The sequence below is a fragment of the Microplitis mediator genome, chromosome 6, assembly GCF_029852145.1.
Source record: "Microplitis mediator isolate UGA2020A chromosome 6, iyMicMedi2.1, whole genome shotgun sequence".
Taxonomy (NCBI): Eukaryota; Metazoa; Arthropoda; class Insecta; order Hymenoptera; family Braconidae; genus Microplitis; species Microplitis mediator.
Genome location: NC_079974.1, coordinates 12,108,030 through 12,126,225, shown reverse-complemented (window position 1 = coordinate 12,126,225; position 18,196 = coordinate 12,108,030). Strand labels below are relative to the sequence as shown.

General features: G+C 35.4%; 2 protein-coding genes across 2 annotated transcripts in view; one reads left to right on the top strand and one right to left on the bottom strand.

Moving 5' to 3' along the window:
• The window catches only part of LOC130670166 (uncharacterized), a 53,411-nt gene that overhangs the window by 21,933 nt on the left and 13,282 nt on the right, over nt 1–18,196 (top strand). The window lies entirely within an intron of this gene.
• LOC130670521 (uncharacterized) lies at nt 14,458–17,911 on the bottom strand. Its single transcript, XM_057473935.1, has 2 exons — nt 15,368–17,911; nt 14,458–15,153 (listed from the first exon to the last, which is right to left on the bottom strand). The coding sequence occupies exons 1-2, from the start codon at nt 17,909–17,911 to the stop codon at nt 14,458–14,460; spliced, it is 3,240 nt and encodes a 1,079-aa protein (XP_057329918.1).

Sequence of the window (18,196 nt, the reverse complement as noted above, 5' to 3'; positions counted from 1 at the left end):
CAATCGCACAAATTCATAAGATTAAATGGAATTTCCGTCTTATAATTAAATCAGAACGTATAATGAATTAACTATAATCTTCCTATGAGGTTTTATGTGGTAATCGTTGACGCTATATCATTTCAAGCGCATTTTAATGAATTTAGGCGATTGCACAGTATTTTCGTCTCATAATTTAATGAGGTCGTATAATGAATGAATGTTCCTATAAGGTTTTAATGAAAATACTTGATCGATGATTCATCCGTTCTCATACAATTATAAGACGAAAATCGCTTTCATTCGCATAATTTCATTCAAAATCGCTAGAAATGATATAAAGATCAACGACTTTTGCATAAAACCTCATAGGGACGTTGCAGTTAATTTACCATACGTTCTCATATAATTATAAGACGAAAATCCCTTTCATTCGCATAAATTTATTTATAATCGCTTGAAATGATATAAAGATCTACTATTTCCACATAAAGCCTTATAGGAAAGTGCCAGTCGATTATTCATACGTTCTCATATAATTATAAGACAGAAATCCCATTCATTCTTATTAATTCATTCAATATGGCTTGAAACGATGTAAAGATCAACTATTTCTACATAAAACCTCATAGGCACAACGCAGTTAATTTACCACACGTTCTCATATAATTATCAAACAAAAATCCCTTTCATTCGCATAAATTCATTTATAATCGCTTGAAATGATATAAAGATCTACTATTTCCACATAAAGCCTTATAGGAAAGTGCCAGTCGATTATTCATACGTTCTCATATAATTATAAGACGAAAATACCTTTCAATCGCATAAATTCATTTAAAATCGAGTGAAATGATAGACTGCTCTACTTATGATTTCATGTTTCATAGAATATCATAAATATAAAAAGCATTTTAAATTTCTCATAAAAATTTTATCAGATTTTATGAGAACTGAATAAAAAATAAAAGTTTTGCGTTGTTTCTCATAAAATCGTTCTATGAGAAACTATGAGGAATTTCAGTGCCAAATACACTGCCATTTCTCATAAATTTTCCAGGGTAAGTATTTTTTTATGAGAATTTATGAGATTGTTTCAACAGGGCGGGTTATTATCAATATTAAGAGCTTATATGGGTTTCATAATTTTTTTTAGGGCATTTACTAAAAATTTTGAGGGCGCTGCAGACTCAAAAATTAATTTGGGAAATAACGGACACCCTAATATATATATATATATATATATATATATATATATATGGGTTTTATTTTTAAGATTTGTAAATTGAGTTATTCTTAAAATTTTTTTTATCATCCCGAGGCCGAAAGTTCGATTTTCCTCCCTGGTTTGCGGGAAGAAAGAGACACATTTCTGCCTGCTCTTGGTTACTGTCAGTTAAGAGTACATATGTGTTTAACTTTCTTAATATGTACTATCCATGGTTACTACCGGTTGCTAGGACAACCTAACAACAGTTTGTCAACATCATTATACTCAAATAAAAAAAATTTTAGTTTTTCATCACGTTACATAATACATACATACATAAACAAGTGTAAATAAAATATAACTGTATATAAATAAAACGTAAATTGCAAAACAATAAAATGTATAATTAAGTAAAAAATTTAAAAAAATGAGTTCATCCGAAGATTCTTCTGAGGATCTAAGTGATCCATCAGAAATAGTTGGGCGAGACATTCAAGGGGAAGCGGAAGAAATTTCTCAAAATTTACTACCCAAAAAGTCCAGTGATCGGTATAAAGTTTGTTATAATGAGTTTTTACAATGGAGAATTTCAAACAAAATTGATAAGTTTACGGAAGACGCGTTTCTTGTTTATTTTAATGATTTAAAAAAAAATTTGAAACCCAGTACATTGTGGAGTCGCTGGTCAATGTTAAAAACCATGATGAATATTCATCACAACATCAACATCAACAACTACCAAAAACTCAAACACTTAATGAAAATCGAGTCAAAAGAATTTTGTCCAAAAAAAGCCGAAGTCTTCTCATGGTGCCAAATTAAAAAATTTATAGATGAATCACCAGATTTCATCTATTTAGCGATGAAGGTAAATATTTTAGTTATATGCTATATACACTTATTTACATATTGCTTAATCTATTTACAAATATTTACAAAAATTTTATTCCAGGTTATTCTTATTGTCGGTACATGTGGAGCGTTGAGAAGTGGAGAATTTTGTAATATTACAATCCAAAATATTAAAGATACTGGTACTCAATATATCGTTTCTATTAAAGATACGAAAAACTGTTACCCCCGGACCTTTGTAATTGGAGCAGGATATTATGGTAAAGTTCATCAGTACCAAGTTCTTAGACCTGAAGATGCCAACACAAACAGGTTTTTTTTGTATTACCACCGAGGTAAATGTACGCGCCAGGTAATGGGAAAAAATAAAATTGGTGAAGTACCGAAAACCGTGGCGACGTACTTAAATTTACCAGAGCCTGCTAGGTATACAGGTCACAGTTTCCGACGCACTTCTGCAACTCTTTTAGCTGATTCTGGAGCTTCTTTGACAACAATTAAGCAACGCGGAGGCTGGAGATCGGACGCTGTCGCGACTGGATATATTGAAAATTCTTTAGGCAACAAGGAAAGAATTTTTAATAGAATAATTAATTCAGTTCAACCATCTACATTGGAAGGATCATTAATACCAAGATCAACTCACACAATAATATCGACCACTGAAACAGCACCAAAATCATCAAGAATTACAACTCAAACAACACCAATATCATCAACACCCATTACTTATACAATCACATCAGCATCCACAAGTCATACAACACCAATACCATTAACACCCGTTGCTCATACAATCACATCAGCATCCACAAGTCATACAACGCCAATATCATCAACACCCATTACTCATACAATCACATCAGAATCCACAAGTCATACAACACCAACACCATTAACACCCATTACTCATGCAATCACATCAGCATCCACAAGTCATACAACACCAATATCATTAATACCCATTACTCATACAATCACATCAACATCCACAACTCAAACAACAACACCAATAACATCAACTTCGACACTTCGTAATCATTTGAGCAACCAAATTCCATTGTCCGATACTGAATTTGCGATCGATTATTTAGATCAAAATAATTATGCTCGATTAGTCTCACACAAACCGTCAACATCAAGATCAACTCCAACCTCAAGATCTACTCCATCCAATGATCGACCTGGTACTGGGCCATCAGATGCCAAGCGACGAAAAAAAATTTACTTGAAAAAAGACGACATCCAAAATATACTAAAATCAGTTACAGATAATTCAAATATAAAATTCGAAAATTGTAAATTTGATATTAATTTTCATTTTCATGAAGATAAAGAAAATCATAACAGCTAATTAGTAATTACTAATTATACCATTAATTACACTTTTAATTTAATTCTTTCTGACATTTTACGTTCTGTAAGTTTTATTTTAACTATTAATGTTGTTGTTATCAAGTCATGTTGCTAAAAATTTTGTTTCAACATAAATAAAGAAACTAAAATAATTTAATAATGATTAAATAGATTTCTTATTTATTTCACTATTAGTATTCAATATCATTATTTTTGTTTACAGTTAAAATAATGGGGAAAAAATGTTTGACTAGTGTTTTATAACCTGTCGTCATCACCTTGTTTCAGTTATTGAATATTTCAGATCATTATTGAACTTTCGGTCCTGGCATGATAAAATAGTATATTACACACCTAGGGAAGTAAAGTAAGAAATGTCTCAGATCACATGTAATTGTTGGCCGAGGCGAAGCCGAGGTCAACGAACATGTGGTCTGAGGCTTTCTTATTTACTTCCCGAGGAGTGTATACTATTTTTCTCCTCGACGGAGGCGGAAAGCGGCAACTTCGTTTTGCACAGCGGGACGAAAGTTGCACTTTCCGCCCGGAGGTGAGAAAAATAGTATGCACGACACGGGAGGAAAGTTGACCATCTTAACCCGCGTGTTTACCACCTTCGCCTTCGGCTCGGGTAATAACTTTACACGCTGGTTGAAATGGCCAACTTTCCTCCCTAGTCATGCAATATACTATTTTTCTTATTTAAAAATAAAAAAATTTTTTTTTCTTTTATATATATATATCTAGGGTCTTATTGTAATTCTCTGAACCTATAAAGTTTTAGAGGTTTTAAGTATTTTCAAAATAAACAAAATTGTAAAATACTATACTTAAAACTGCGAGTAAATAAAAAGAAACTAAAATGTTCTTAAAATGACTCAAATAGAAATTTTCTCAATTTAAGTTGTTTATTGTGGGGTTCAATACTCAGTATTGTCTCCACCGAAACACGTGTTGTTTTTTTTTCTTAAACTGTGGCTGTAATATTTGGGTGTACCGCGTACATAGATGAAAGGTCCTTTGTACCACTCAAGGACTCGAGGTCATAAACTAAGCTTAGAAAATAAAAATTTTATTATTTTTCTTCACTTTTTTTTTTTTTTATTATAAGTTATCTAGCTGCACGAATGTGCACTAAATATGTTTCCCACGTTTCGAAAGAGAATAAAATAAAATATATTATTTTTAAGAGTAAATATTTCTAAGAACAAAATATCTAAGTCATAAAAGTAAAAGTTTTGTAGATAGAAACTTATCTTTGCTCAGAACATAAAACTTAATCCGATCCTATGAATAGTTCTTTTTATAAAAATTCTTTTTGTTCTTTGATACTCATTAAATTATATTCTTAGAGATTGAATTTCGATAACCCAAAAGTATTCACGCGGTGCGACTGCTAGGTGGTCATAAACATAAGATAAATTATTTTATTTATTATATCGCTGACACGAGTAAAATGATATCTATACTTTGTAGTTATTTAATATTTTATTTTTCGTTTATATATTATATCATTAATTCTGTTTAGTATTTTTTTTTTTTTTTTTTTTTTTTTCAATTTGTAAGCACTTTATTCAAAATTTTAGTCGTTGAAATATGATATTTCCTGCGATAAGACGGCTCGGATGCTTATCTAACTGTTTAAGTAATAATATCTGGACGAATACGAATATTTGCTTATTTTGAAATTTTATTTATTTTTGAAATAAAAGTAAAGAGACGACGGCAAAAATTAATTTCGTAAAATAAAATTTTCCGAAGATTTTAGACATACAAAATTTCGTTTTACAACGTAATCAGGGTTTTCGATATTTGGTGTGTACTTAACACCCGATAGCTATCTTGCTGCAAAATCAGATTCCGTTTTTTTTTTTCCTTCAATTTTTACGACCGTCTATATCGTTCTTTGGGGAGTATGGGCATATATATATATAAAAAAATGTTAGTAAAAATATGTTTATGATCAGCCGCAATCACATGCACAATATAAACAAAACGATAAAAATATATATATGTATATAAATATAACAGTTGGTTTGAAACATTGAAAAATTATTATTTTTTCATTTTATGTGCTTCTTCTATGACATTTTAACTTTTACTATGTTCCTATGAAGAGATCTAATTACCTCCACCCGGTGCAGGAAAAAGATTTGATAATAAATCTATAGTAAAGTAAAAACACCATAGAACAATACTTTCATTATATTTATACGGATCAATAAGATTTAAAGATATTATATTTATTTTCTTACATTGTATACGCAAGAACGTTACTCAAGTAACTTGAGACGTTAATTCCGGTGATAACAAAAGTATCAAAGTTTCAAGTAAAAATATATGTATTCTTATGATTATAACTTAAATTTATTTTTAAGAGGAAATAAGGATGACGTAAAATTTCTACAACACAAATTTAATAAAGTAGTAAAAAAATGATCCACGAATTAAAAATAAAATTCCTTCATTTTTCTACGGAGAAAATAAAGATAAAACTCTTTAAAGGAATATATTTTCAATTTTAAACATTTTCGATTTGTTATTAAAATTATTTTTATCAGATAATTTGAGTAATTTAACACAATACTTTAAAATTATAATTTTCTTGTAACTCTATTTTAAATAAAGTGAGAGAAAAAACTCTAACGATCGAATCCCACCACTGTCACCAGAAAATTCATTGTTATGTCCGACTTTTATTTAATTAATATGGGTTGCGTGGATTAGGCATTCGGACTAACCAATGCAATTTTCGGCTCGGATTTTTTTTTTTTAATTTCAAGCTTTAATTATTTTAATTTTTGGGATACGTTTCGATGTGGAATTTCTTTCAGATTTTGTTTAATGAAACAGAGTTATCAATATGTATGTATATATCTGAATACAGAAGGAAATTACCCAATCTGTAAGTTTCAAGTATTGCAACCTTGATTCCTCTTAAAATTTAGAGGCTGATTTGAAATGTTAGGGTAGACGAAAGATAGGAGGACAATTCAGACTTTCTTACCTTTGCGCTGTTATGTATGTATGAAAAAAAAAAATATCTTTATTGTTCCTGGAGACTGCTACCTCCTTATGGACCCTTGAACTGGATACTCGTTCTCTCCTACCCCTTCTGATCTTCGAATGAGGGCTTGTGGGATTGCTTATTATTTAACTTATTTTATGAATGATACACTATGGTTATTAACACTGTTTGTTTATTATATATTTATATATCTCAACTGTAACTGTTACACAAAGACAAAAAAATTTTATTTTTATTTATGGAAAATAGAGATGATACCCTCTAATATGATTTCCTTCGATTCTTAACCATTTGTTCACTCCTTTTTATTTGAATTTTTAATATTACAGAGATAAACCTTGGGTTATTTGTATCCCTTTCGCAAGCACAATGGTTCGTTTTTATTATAATGATCAATATAGCTTTAAACTTTATTAATTTAATTGTATGAATATAATTGCGATCACAACCGTGAACACACACTTAATTAAACACCCACAACCAACAGCACTATTGTCTTTATCAATTTTTTTTTTTTTTCTTTACTTGGTATTAAATTTTCTTCGCGATATGAATTTTTGAAATTTATTTATTTATTATAACTGGCCCTCGGGTGCATAGATACGAATATATAGATTTATCTATTTTAATGTATTGGTATATTTTTCACTGTTTAACTTTTCTATTTTTTTTTTTTTTATCATAAAAGCGACGTGGTCGGATTTATTTTATTTTGTAATAATTGAGGTTTAGAGGATACTGCTGTACCCCCATGGAAATAAAATATATTTTAAATATAAAAAAAATATATTTATGAATATATTAAAAATATATTTAAAATAGATGAGAAATATATGAAAAATACATAAATATGTATGTAAAATGTATTTAAAATATATGAAAGATATATTTTGATTATATCACTTTTGGCCGTTTTTCGTACGTTTAGAATACATCTGAAATATATGTGGAATGTATGCGTACATATATAAAAAATATATGAAAAATATATTCCAAATATATCTCTAAAAATACCTATGAAATACAAAAAAAATACATTTTTAATATATTTTGGTTGTATGCGCTGACTTAGGTTCCAAAAGTAGGGCGTCGTAGAGTACGACCGGCGAATATCAGCTTCACGTTGCTAGTGGATGTCCTAACAGCCTGAGAGCTCCATTATTTGCCAACCGAACAGTAGTTCCACTAGGACGCAAAGCACTCCAGGTGTTAAAGTTGTCCAAGATGACCAGGACACTCTGGGTTTTTTTTTAAAGGACTATCGAAGGGAGTAAAAAAAAAAATTTTCAACCAACCAGGATGTCCCCCTGGAGCACCAAGTGATCCAGGTGTTTGAGTGGTCCAAGGTGCCAGAACCTTCTAGATTTTATTATGAAAAACTATCGAAGGGAGTGAATGAAATCATTTTCAGCCAATCAAAAAGTCCCACTGGAGCACCAAGCGATCCAGGTGTCAAAGAAGGTCCAAAGTGCCAGGACCCTCTAGATTTTCTTATGAAAAACTATCGGAGGGAGTAAAAAAAAAAATTTTCAACCAACCAGGATGTCCCCCTGGAGCACCAAGTGATCCAGGTGTTTGAGTGGTCCAAAAAGCCAGGACCCTCTGGATTTTCTTATGAAAAACTATCGGAGGGAGTAAAAAAAATCATTTTCAACCAACCAGGAAGTCCCACTGGAGCACCAAGTGATCCAGGTGTCAAAGTAGTCCTAAGTGCCAGGACCCTCTGGATTTTCGTATGAAAAACTATCGGAGGGAGTAAAAAAATCATTTTTAACCAACCAGGAAGTCCCCCTGAAGCACCAAGTGATCCAGGTGTCAAAGTAGTCCTAAGTGCCAGGATCCTCTGGATTTTCGTATAAAAAACTATCGGAGGAAGTAAAAAAAAAAATTTTCAACCAACCAGGGAGTCCCCCTGGAGCACCAAGTGATCCAGGTGTCAAAGTAGTCCTAAGTGCCAGGACCCTCTGGATTTTCTTATGAAAAACTATCGGAGGGAGTAAAAAAAATCATTTTCAACCAACCAGGAAGTCCCACTGGAGCACCAAGTGATCCAGGTGTCAAAGTAGTCCTAAGTGCCAGGACCATCTGGATTTTCTTATAAAAAACTATCGGAGGGAGTAAAAAAAATCAATTTCAACCAACCAGGAAGTCCCACTGGAGCACCAAGTGATCCAGGTGTCAAAGTAGTCCTAAGTGCCAGGACCCTCTGGATTTTCGTATGAAAAACTATCGGAGGGAGTAACAAAATCATTTTTAACCAACCAGGAAGTCCCCCTGAAGCACCAAGTGATCCAGGTGTCAAAGTAGTCCTAAGTGCCAGGACCCTCTGGATTTTCGTATAAAAAACTATCGGAGGAAGTAAAAAAAAAAATTTTCAACCAACCAGGGAGTCCCACTGGAGCACCAAGCGATCCAGGTGTCAAAGAAGGTCTAAAGTGCCAGGACCCTCTGGATTTTCTTATAAATAACTATCGGAGGGAGTAAAAAAAAAATTTTTCAACCAACCAGGAAGTCCCCCTGGAGCACCAAGTGCCTCGGAAGTTGAAGTATTTTAAGATGACCAGGATTCTTCGGATTTAATTTAATAAAATATCAAAGGCAATAAAAAAATCGTTTTAGCCAACCTGACACTTCCACTAAAGCACCAAGTGCTTGGTGCTTCAGTGGAAAAGTCTTTTTAACCAAAAATAAATTGTTTTTTGCCTTAATTTTTGTACAAAAAAATCCCGAGAGTCCTGGTCATTTTGAACCCTCCAAATCCAGTGGGATTTCCTGGTTGGCTAAAAATGATTTTTTTTACTCCCTTCGATGGTTTTTCATAAGAAAATCCAGAAGGTTCTGGCACCTTGGACCACTCAAAGACCTGGATCACTTGGCGCTCCAGGGGGACTTCCTGGTTGGTTGAAAATGATTTTTTTTACTCCCTCCGATAGTTTTTTATAAGAAAATCCAGAGGATCCTGGCACTTTGAACCAGTTTGACACCTGGATCGCTTGGTGCCCCAGTGGAACTTCCTAGTTGGCTAAATATTATTTTTTTCACTCCCTCCAATAGTTTTTCATAAGAAAATCTAGAGGGTCCTGGCACTTTGGACCTTCTTTGACACCTGGATCGCTTGGTGCCCCAGTGGAACTTCCTAGTTGGCTAAATATTATTTTTTTCACTCCCTCCAATAGTTTTTCATAAGAAAATCTAGAGGGTCCTGGCACTTAGGACTACTTTGACACCTGGATCACTTGGTGCTCCAGTGGGACTTCCTGGTTGGTTGAAAATGATTTCATTCACTCCCTTCGATAGTTTTTCATAATAAAATCTAGAAGGTTCTGGCACCTTGGACCACTCAAACACCTGGATCACTTGGTGCTCCAGGGGGACATCCTGGTTGGTTGAAAATTTTTTTTTTTACTCCCTCCGATAGTTTTTCATAAGAAAATCTAGAGGGTCCTGGCACTTTGGACCTTCTTTGACACCTGGATCGCTTGGTGCTCCAGTGGGACTTTTTGATTGGCTGAAAATGATTTCATTCACTCCCTTCGATAGTTTTTCATAATAAAATCTAGAAGGTTCTGGCACCTTGGACCACTCAAACACCTGGATCACTTGGTGCTCCAGGGGGACATCCTGGTTGGTTGAAAATTTTTTTTTTTACTCCCTTCGATAGTCCTTTAAAAAAAAACCCGGAGTGTCCTGGTCATCTTGGACAACTTTAACACCTGGAGTTCTTTGCGTCCTAGTGGAACTACTGTTCGGTTGGCAAATAATGGAGCTCTCAGGCCGTTAGGACATTCACTAGCAACGTGAAGCTGATATTCGCCGGTCGTACTCTACGACGCCCTACTTTTGGAACCTAAGTCAGCGCATACAACCAAAATATATTAAAAATGTATTTTTTTTGTATTTTATAGGTATTTTTAGAGATATATTTGGAATATATTTTTCATATATTTTTTATATATGTACGCATACATTCCACATATATTTCAGATGTATTCTAAATGTACGAAAAACGGCCAAAAGTGATATAATCAAAATATATCTTTCATATATTTTAAATACATTTTACATACATATTTATGTATTTTTCATATATTTCTCATCTATTTTAAATATATTTTTAATATATTCATAAATATATTTTTTTTATATTTAAAATATATTTTTTTTCCATGGGGGTACCTAGTTGCGACTCTTCGCTGAGGGGTAATTCAGCTGATAACCGAAAAGCAAGCCGGTGCTCGGTAGAGTGCTTTGCTCTTGTAAAATTTCTATGTTGCAACCATGGGGGTCCGAGTTTAGGGAGGGGGAATTTTCAACGTCTTACACAGTATGAGATGTCCCGTTGACGGAACGTAATTTGTCAGTGCTAATTGTGGGTGTTATCACACATTAGGATGATCATTGCAAGAACTAGGTGGGGAGCCTGGAAGAATAAGGGAATGAGGGACAGGAAAAGAAAGAAATCTGGTGCGGTGTTTTGTACTGCCCGATTAACCCATCTTAATTTCTCTTATGAGAAAATGGAATATTTATTCCTTTGGGAAATTGAGTGTGTTCAACATGAATTTGAAAAATTACGAAATCGGACATAACAGTTACACAACGAAATAATAATTATTTTAAAACTGTTTCAAAATTCTCGGATATTTTTTTTTCGATTAAAATATTTTTTTTTTTGATTATATTTTTCGGTTGATTAAAATAGGAAATACATTTTTTTTAGTTATTTTTTTTTTCAACCCTGTTTTTTTTGTTTGATTAAATATTTTTTTTTTGATTATATGTTTGGATTAATTAAAAAGAAGTAAAAAAGAGATTTTTTTTTTTCTTTTTAGACACGCATTTTTGAGTAAAATAATTCTTAATTTAAGAATAAAAAAATTTTGTTGAACATTTTTTGTATTTTTTTTTGTTTGATTAAATATTACCTTTTTTGATTATATATTTTTTTGTTTTTTTTTTATTCTGTCCAAATTTTACTCCAGCTCTTGGTTTAGTTGCATTAAGTCGTAGTAGTCAAGATAAGTCATTACTGAATGAATACTTAGTGTTTCTAGTTCTGTAGAAAAGTAGTCATACAAAACGATTGAACCTTCCTTAAACGTTGCCTCCTTGTTGATGCTTATTAGTTGAATGGTTATCAAGAAATTAACGATATATATAAAAAAAAACTAATAGTCAACAGGATTCTTATTGGTTCTTGATTACAGGTTGACTCCAGAAAAAAAATTTTCCCTTACAAGACCCTGGTTAAAAAAGAGAATTAAAACGAATTAATTTTTCAATATTTTTAATCCTTTCTGTTTAAATATATGACAGAGTGATTAGCTTGCCAAGTCTGGTCGCACCTAAGTATTATAGTCGAATATTAGGGCGCCACTGGAAGATGGACTCGGCCTTCCAGAACCGGATGTTAATTGTATTTATTTTATATGCTCAGGGTCGTTCGTAAATTTTATATTTTGTGAGAGAGGAGAGGAATAGTGAACAGGCTGAAATAAATTTATTTAAACTTTGCTTTTAATTTCAATTATTTTAAGCACCTTGCTTCTTATTTATTTAACCTTTAATAACAATTAATTACCTTATGACAAACTAAATGCGTCCCCTGGACGTGTACTTATGACAAACTAATATTCTTATGACAAACTAATTTTTACTACGTCTCCCGGACGTTTTCCACACTCCCACACACACACTCTCTCATTAAAAAACCGTCCACCGGACGTTAAACCTTGAACCTTAATACACTTTGATTAAAAAACCGTCCACCGGACGTTAAACCTTATTTTCCTTAACTCTACTTAAAAAAACCGTCCACAGGACGTTAACCCGCATTTTCTTATTTTCTAGTGTCCACCGGACATATCCTAAACCTAACTTAATTTTTGTCCACCGGACTTACATCACAGACACAGTTTCTTTACTCTAACTTGACTCTACAAATTAATTGACTCTAATTTTAACAATACTTAATAACTTTTCCCACTTAAATTTTTACAATTCATAATTTCCAATACTCAAAATTTTCTCATACTATAATTTACTATATTTCCAATCAATTAATTTATTTTTTTTGTTTAATGTAATTTATAAATTAATTAATTTTACCACTTATAAATTTTTCACTAATTATTTTGACTGATTAAATTTTTCTAATTAATTTGCCACAATTCTTATTCATTTATTACTTTCAATTCCTAAATGTTTCACTGACAATTTTCACAATTAAATTTATTCCACTTTCAAAATAATCCGTTTTCTCAATTTTACTCACAATTTAATTTACCCAAACTCTAGTATCTTTTATTTAGTTTTTAGATATTTTAATTAACTTGAAATTAATTTAATAATCACGTAATGACTAGAATTTGATTTCGGGTTGACTAGGATTTTCGGCCGGTGAATTGGCGTCACGCGTATCCCGATTTTTACTGACGTTATTTGAGTAAATCGATTAAATTTTCTGACTTAGGAATTAATGCGGCTGACGGATTAAATTCCAGTCTATATTAATCTTAAGATCAATTAATAAATTAATTTATAACGGCTGGAGAGCCTGGAATAAATTAATAAATTAATAATTTTAATTACCGGATTATTTACGCGACAACTTTATTTTATTCTGGCTTTAGAGCCTTGAATAAATACTACAGAGTTTCGGACACTTAATGACGACAAAACGAGACGCAATAGAACTTTCGAGAACACGAGATTGAACGGCTGGAGAGCCTGAACTATCCGTTTCTTTACGCGAGATCAACGGAAAGATATTAAGTAATGTATTATAATTAATTTGTCAGATTAATAGAATTAATCAGCGGCCTGAATTAATTATAATTTACCTCTAATTATAATTTCAGCAGTCCTTGGAACTTATAGTGATGATCTGCTCCGGGCTGCCACCAATTTCTCGATGTTAGTTGAGTTTTCAGGTTTCCGTTGTCCGGCTTTATATGTCCTCGTAATTCCTTCTGTCACAATTTTATTATTTCGTTCGTAATATGATAGATAACCTTGTATTACAATGTGTTTGATCACTTTTGTCGTTCACTAACTCTTGTCTTCACTTAGGCGTCCATCGCCTTCGGTCGTCCGACTGACTCTCTCTGGGTGTCCAACGAACTCTCTCGATTTTTGGCACGGCACTTCCTTATAACTCTTCGATTCACCCCCGGAAAACTCATCCCTACTAAATTAATTAGCAAAAGAGAGGGGCGGATGTTCGGGACTCACTGATTAGTGACACCCGGTGACATGTCGAATCACTCAATTTAATAAACCGAATTATAATTAGGACCCGTTATCGACCGTGGACAAATCCTATTTTTGAAATTAATAAATAGTCATTGGAATATATTTTACCCTGTTACAAATAATTGATATCTAATTAATTATAAGATACGAGGATGAGAGGATCTGGTGTGTGTGAATTGGCGGGTAGTGAATAAATTTATTCAACACTGAATTTGCATGTAATAACCACTGTAAATATTTTATTTACAATATATACACTTTTATGCTAATTATTCATGATGAGACTTGCGATTATTTAATATTATTAATGTTTATTTAATGAGACTTAAACTCGCGATCAACACGTGGCCAAGATGGCGACTTGGTGGTAACTATGCTGGTACACGAGGTGAGACTAATTAAATGCAAAAAAACACTGAGATTATTTATGAGAGCAAAAATAATTATTGGAATAATTACTATGAATTATTACAAACAAAATGCACTGAGAAATTTACTGAGAAAGCAAATGATTTTTTAATAACAGAACGATTTGATGAGAGCACGAGGCGTCCGCCATGAAATCACTGTAACTGAATGAGGGAGAGAGAGCGTTGAAAGAGTGAGAGAGACAGCGCATCCGTCTTCTTCATCCCCACTCCAGCGGTCTTTTGTATGAGAACGCGACTAGCGGAGCCGCCTATAGTAGATGACTGATCGGTAATGCGGGCGATAAAATATCGACGGTGAGAATGGAATAACTGAGCGCGGGAGATTTGAACATTTTCCCCGCCTTCTCCTACTCGTTGGAGAAGTGAGACAATTTCTGAGAATCTTCCGTGGTAGATGAGACGGTCAATAGCACTAGTTTGCTGATTGGCCTTTTATGATTTGATGATGCAGTTTTGAGAGTGACCACTCTGATGAGACCATCGGCACCAGGATGTAGTTGGATGACACGGGCGAGCGGCCATTTTCTTAGTGGATACCGCTCGTCTGAGAGCAAGACAAGTGATCCAACCGCGATGTCGTGATAAGAGGTATTCCATTTTGAGATTGATTGATGAGATTGTAAGCATTCTGTAGACCACCGGTCCCAGAAGTGCTGTAAGCGTTCTTGACTATGTTGCAGATGAGATAGTTTTGAGGTTGAGATTGCGGTGAGATTAGGTTCCGGAATGGTATTGATAGCAGCACCGCGGATGAAATGTCCGGGCGTGAGAGCAGTGAGATCGTCCGGATCTTCTGAGAGTGCGCTGAGAGGACGAGAATTGAGAACAACTTCAACTTGTATGAGAAAAGTTGAGAAGTCTTCGTAGGTGAGAAGTGTATCAGCAATGGTTCGCTGAAGATGATACTTTATTGATTTTACTGCAGCCTCCCATTTTCCTCCCATATGAGGAGCACCAGGTGGATTAAATGACCACTGGGTTCCGTCATTGGCGAGATGCTGCTGTAGATGAGATGATTCCTTGAGAGCACCGGTGAGAAGTGGCTAGAGAATGAGATCAGCACCCTTGAAATTTGTCCCACAGTCACTTCGAAGTGTGCGGCAAATTCCCCGTCGACTAGTGAAACGGCGGAATGCCTTGAGAAAGCCTTCACTGGAGTAGTCAGTGACAACCTCCAAATGAACGGCTGATGTTGAGAGACAGACAAAGACAGCGACCCAGCCCTTGTAGCATCTAGTACCGCGTCCTTGAAAGAACCAGAGACACTGGACCGGCGTAATCGACTCCAATGTTCTCGAAGACGAGAGATGGTGAGACTCGATGAGATGGAAGTTGACCCATGAGTTGTTGAGATCTGACTCCCCGCATTCGTGCACAGGTGAGACAGCGATGGATGAAGTTTTTAATTGGAGCTCGTCCACCAATTATCCAACACTTCTTGCGAACATGAGATAAAGTAAGTTGGGTACCTCCGTGCAAAGTGCGTAGATGAGAGTCTGAGATGATAAGACGTGAGAGCATACAATCCTTGGAAAGGATTGCTGGATGCTTGCTGTCAGAATCCAATGCTGAATTCTTAAGACGTCCACCGACTCTGATTACGCCAGCTTGATCGATGAATGCGGTGAGACGGGTGAAACAGTGAGATTTCTTGAGAGTATTGCCTTGAGATAATGCTGAGATTTCTGATGAGAAATATTCCTGCTGCGTTGATTTAATCCAGTGGATGAGAGCTGATTGTAATTCAGCAGGAGTGAGAGGTGAGATGCTGAGTGATGAACCAGGTACCTTTTTAAAACATGAGATTGCTCTGAATACTGTTGCAGTACGCCGTAGTAGAGCTGTGAGTGTAGTCCATGAGTGAAGGAGAGATGATAGTGGCATGAGAGGTGGACTAGTAGAGACGTGAGAATTGCAAGGTCTCATTTCTGAGTTTACTTGCTCGGTTTCATCTGCTGCTGAACTGAGAACATGATGAGATGGCCATTGAGAGGGAGGATCAGCTAGCCAGCTGGGTCCTGACCACCATAACTGATGGTTGATGAGCTGAGATGCGGTTAGACCCCTAGATGCACAGTCAGCAGGGTTCTGTTTTCCTGAGATGTATCTCCAGTGTGCATCTGGAGAATGGTGCTGGATCGCTTCAACTCGGTTCTTGACGAATTCTTTCCATCTTGTGGGTTCACTGGTGACCCAAACAAGTGTTGTTGATGAGTCAGTCCATAGATAAGTTGGAACATGAGATAGTTGAGGCATCGATGAGACATGAGATGCCAGTCTTGAGAGTAATAATGCAGCTGAGAGTTCGAGTCGAGGAATCGTGAGACGTTTGAGTGGTGCGACTTTAGTTTTAGAGCAGATGAGAGAGATGATAGTCTGTTCGCCAGGTAGACAGACTCTGAGATATAATACTGCAGACATTGCAGCTTGAGATGCGTCAGAAAACCCGTGAATCTCGATGCCAGATGAATTTGGGATGAGATTGATCCATCGAGGAATTCTGAGATGAGAGAGTTGAGGAAGTTCATCGCGGAAAGTCTTCCATCGGTGAACTAGCTCTGGTGAGAGTGCATCATCCCAGTCGACCTTTTGTAGCCAAAGTTCCTGTATGATTATTTTTGCCTTGACAATTACCGGTGAGATTAAACCCAGAGGGTTAAATAATTGAGCAGCCTCTGAGGTGATGGTGCGCTTGGTGATGCTGAAAGTCTGAGAAGTCTTGCCAGTAAACGTGAGAACATCTTCTTGACAATTCCATGAGAGACCCAAGATTTTTGAGATGTGGTCTGAGAATGAATGAGAATCTTCTGGACTGAGTGATGATGAGATTTTGCTGAACTGAGGATGATTGCTTTTCCATTTAGCTAGTGGATAGCAACCTAAGTTGCAAAGTGCCTCGACATTATTTGCAATGTCGTTGAGATCGCTGAGATTGTCGGCACCGCCGCCGATGTCGCCGACGTAGCTGCCCTTTTGAAAGGGTTCCACTGCTAGTGGATATTGAGACCATTCGTCGATGAGAAGTTGTTTGAGAGCTCGGCCAGCAAGATATGGTACTGGTCGAGTGCCATTTGTGACGGTGTTGAGTTGATAAGCCACAGTGAGACCGTTCTCTGTCCAGAGGATGCGCTGATAGTCCCTGTCATCAGGGTGGATGAGAATTTGGCAAAACATCTTAACGATGTCAGTCAAGAAGATGTATCTGTGACTTCTGAGGTACAGAAGTACATCACAGATCTTTGATTGCAGGCTTGGGCCGATATGCAGATGATCATTGAGAGAGCTGGCTGATGATGTTTTGCTTGAACCATTGAACACGACCCTCAACTTGGTGGTTTCGCTGTCTTCGCGAACAACGCAATGATAAAGTAAATAATATACATGAGAAGGTTCAGGCGATGTTGATGAGACTCGAGTCATGTGTCCGAGTGATTCATACTCGTTGAGAAAAGCAATATATTGATCTTGAAGTTCTGGGTCTTGAGAAAGACGCTTCATGAGACGGTTGAGACGGCGCTGCGTAATATGACGAGATTCACCTAGCTTCTGATATGATGATTTGAATGGTAAACGGACGATGTATCGTCCTGATGCGTCTCGAGAATGAGTTGATAGGAAGTGAGCTTCACACTCAGCTTTCTCGACGGTGAGAGTTTCGTTGCAGGACTCTGGAACTTCTTCAAGTTCCCAGAACTCGGTGAGAGAGTCGTGCAGTTGAGCATTTGAGATGATATGATGAGACAGTCTAGGTGAATGATGAGATTGATCATGAACTGGGTCGAGAATTGTCCAGCCAAGCATGGTTTGTTGAGCAATCGGTTCTGATGAACTTCCTGCTATGAGACCTGGTCAGATAATTTGACCGTAGAAATCTGCGCCGATGAGAATGTCAATTTTACCAGATTTGTAGAAATCTGGGTCGGCGAGTTCTAAATCTTGAATATGAGACCAAAGAGTAGGTGAGATTGTGACTGATAGAATCTGCACTGTGATGTTCTTGAGAATATGTGCGTTGAGACATGCGTGTTCTGATGAGATAGTAGACTGCAGTTTGAATGAGACCATACCTGAGGTTTTCCCTGATGA

Bases quoted from the DNA above. Each gene is read 5' to 3' on its own strand.
- LOC130670521 (XM_057473935.1), bottom strand. From the start codon at position 17,911: ATGCTTGGCTGGACAATTCTCGACCCAGTTCATGATCAATCTCATCAT. The intron at 15,154-15,367 runs GTTCTTTCAAGG...CTCATTCTCTAG, and splicing joins ACGCCGGTCCAGTGTCTCTG to CCACTTCTCACCGGTGCTCT.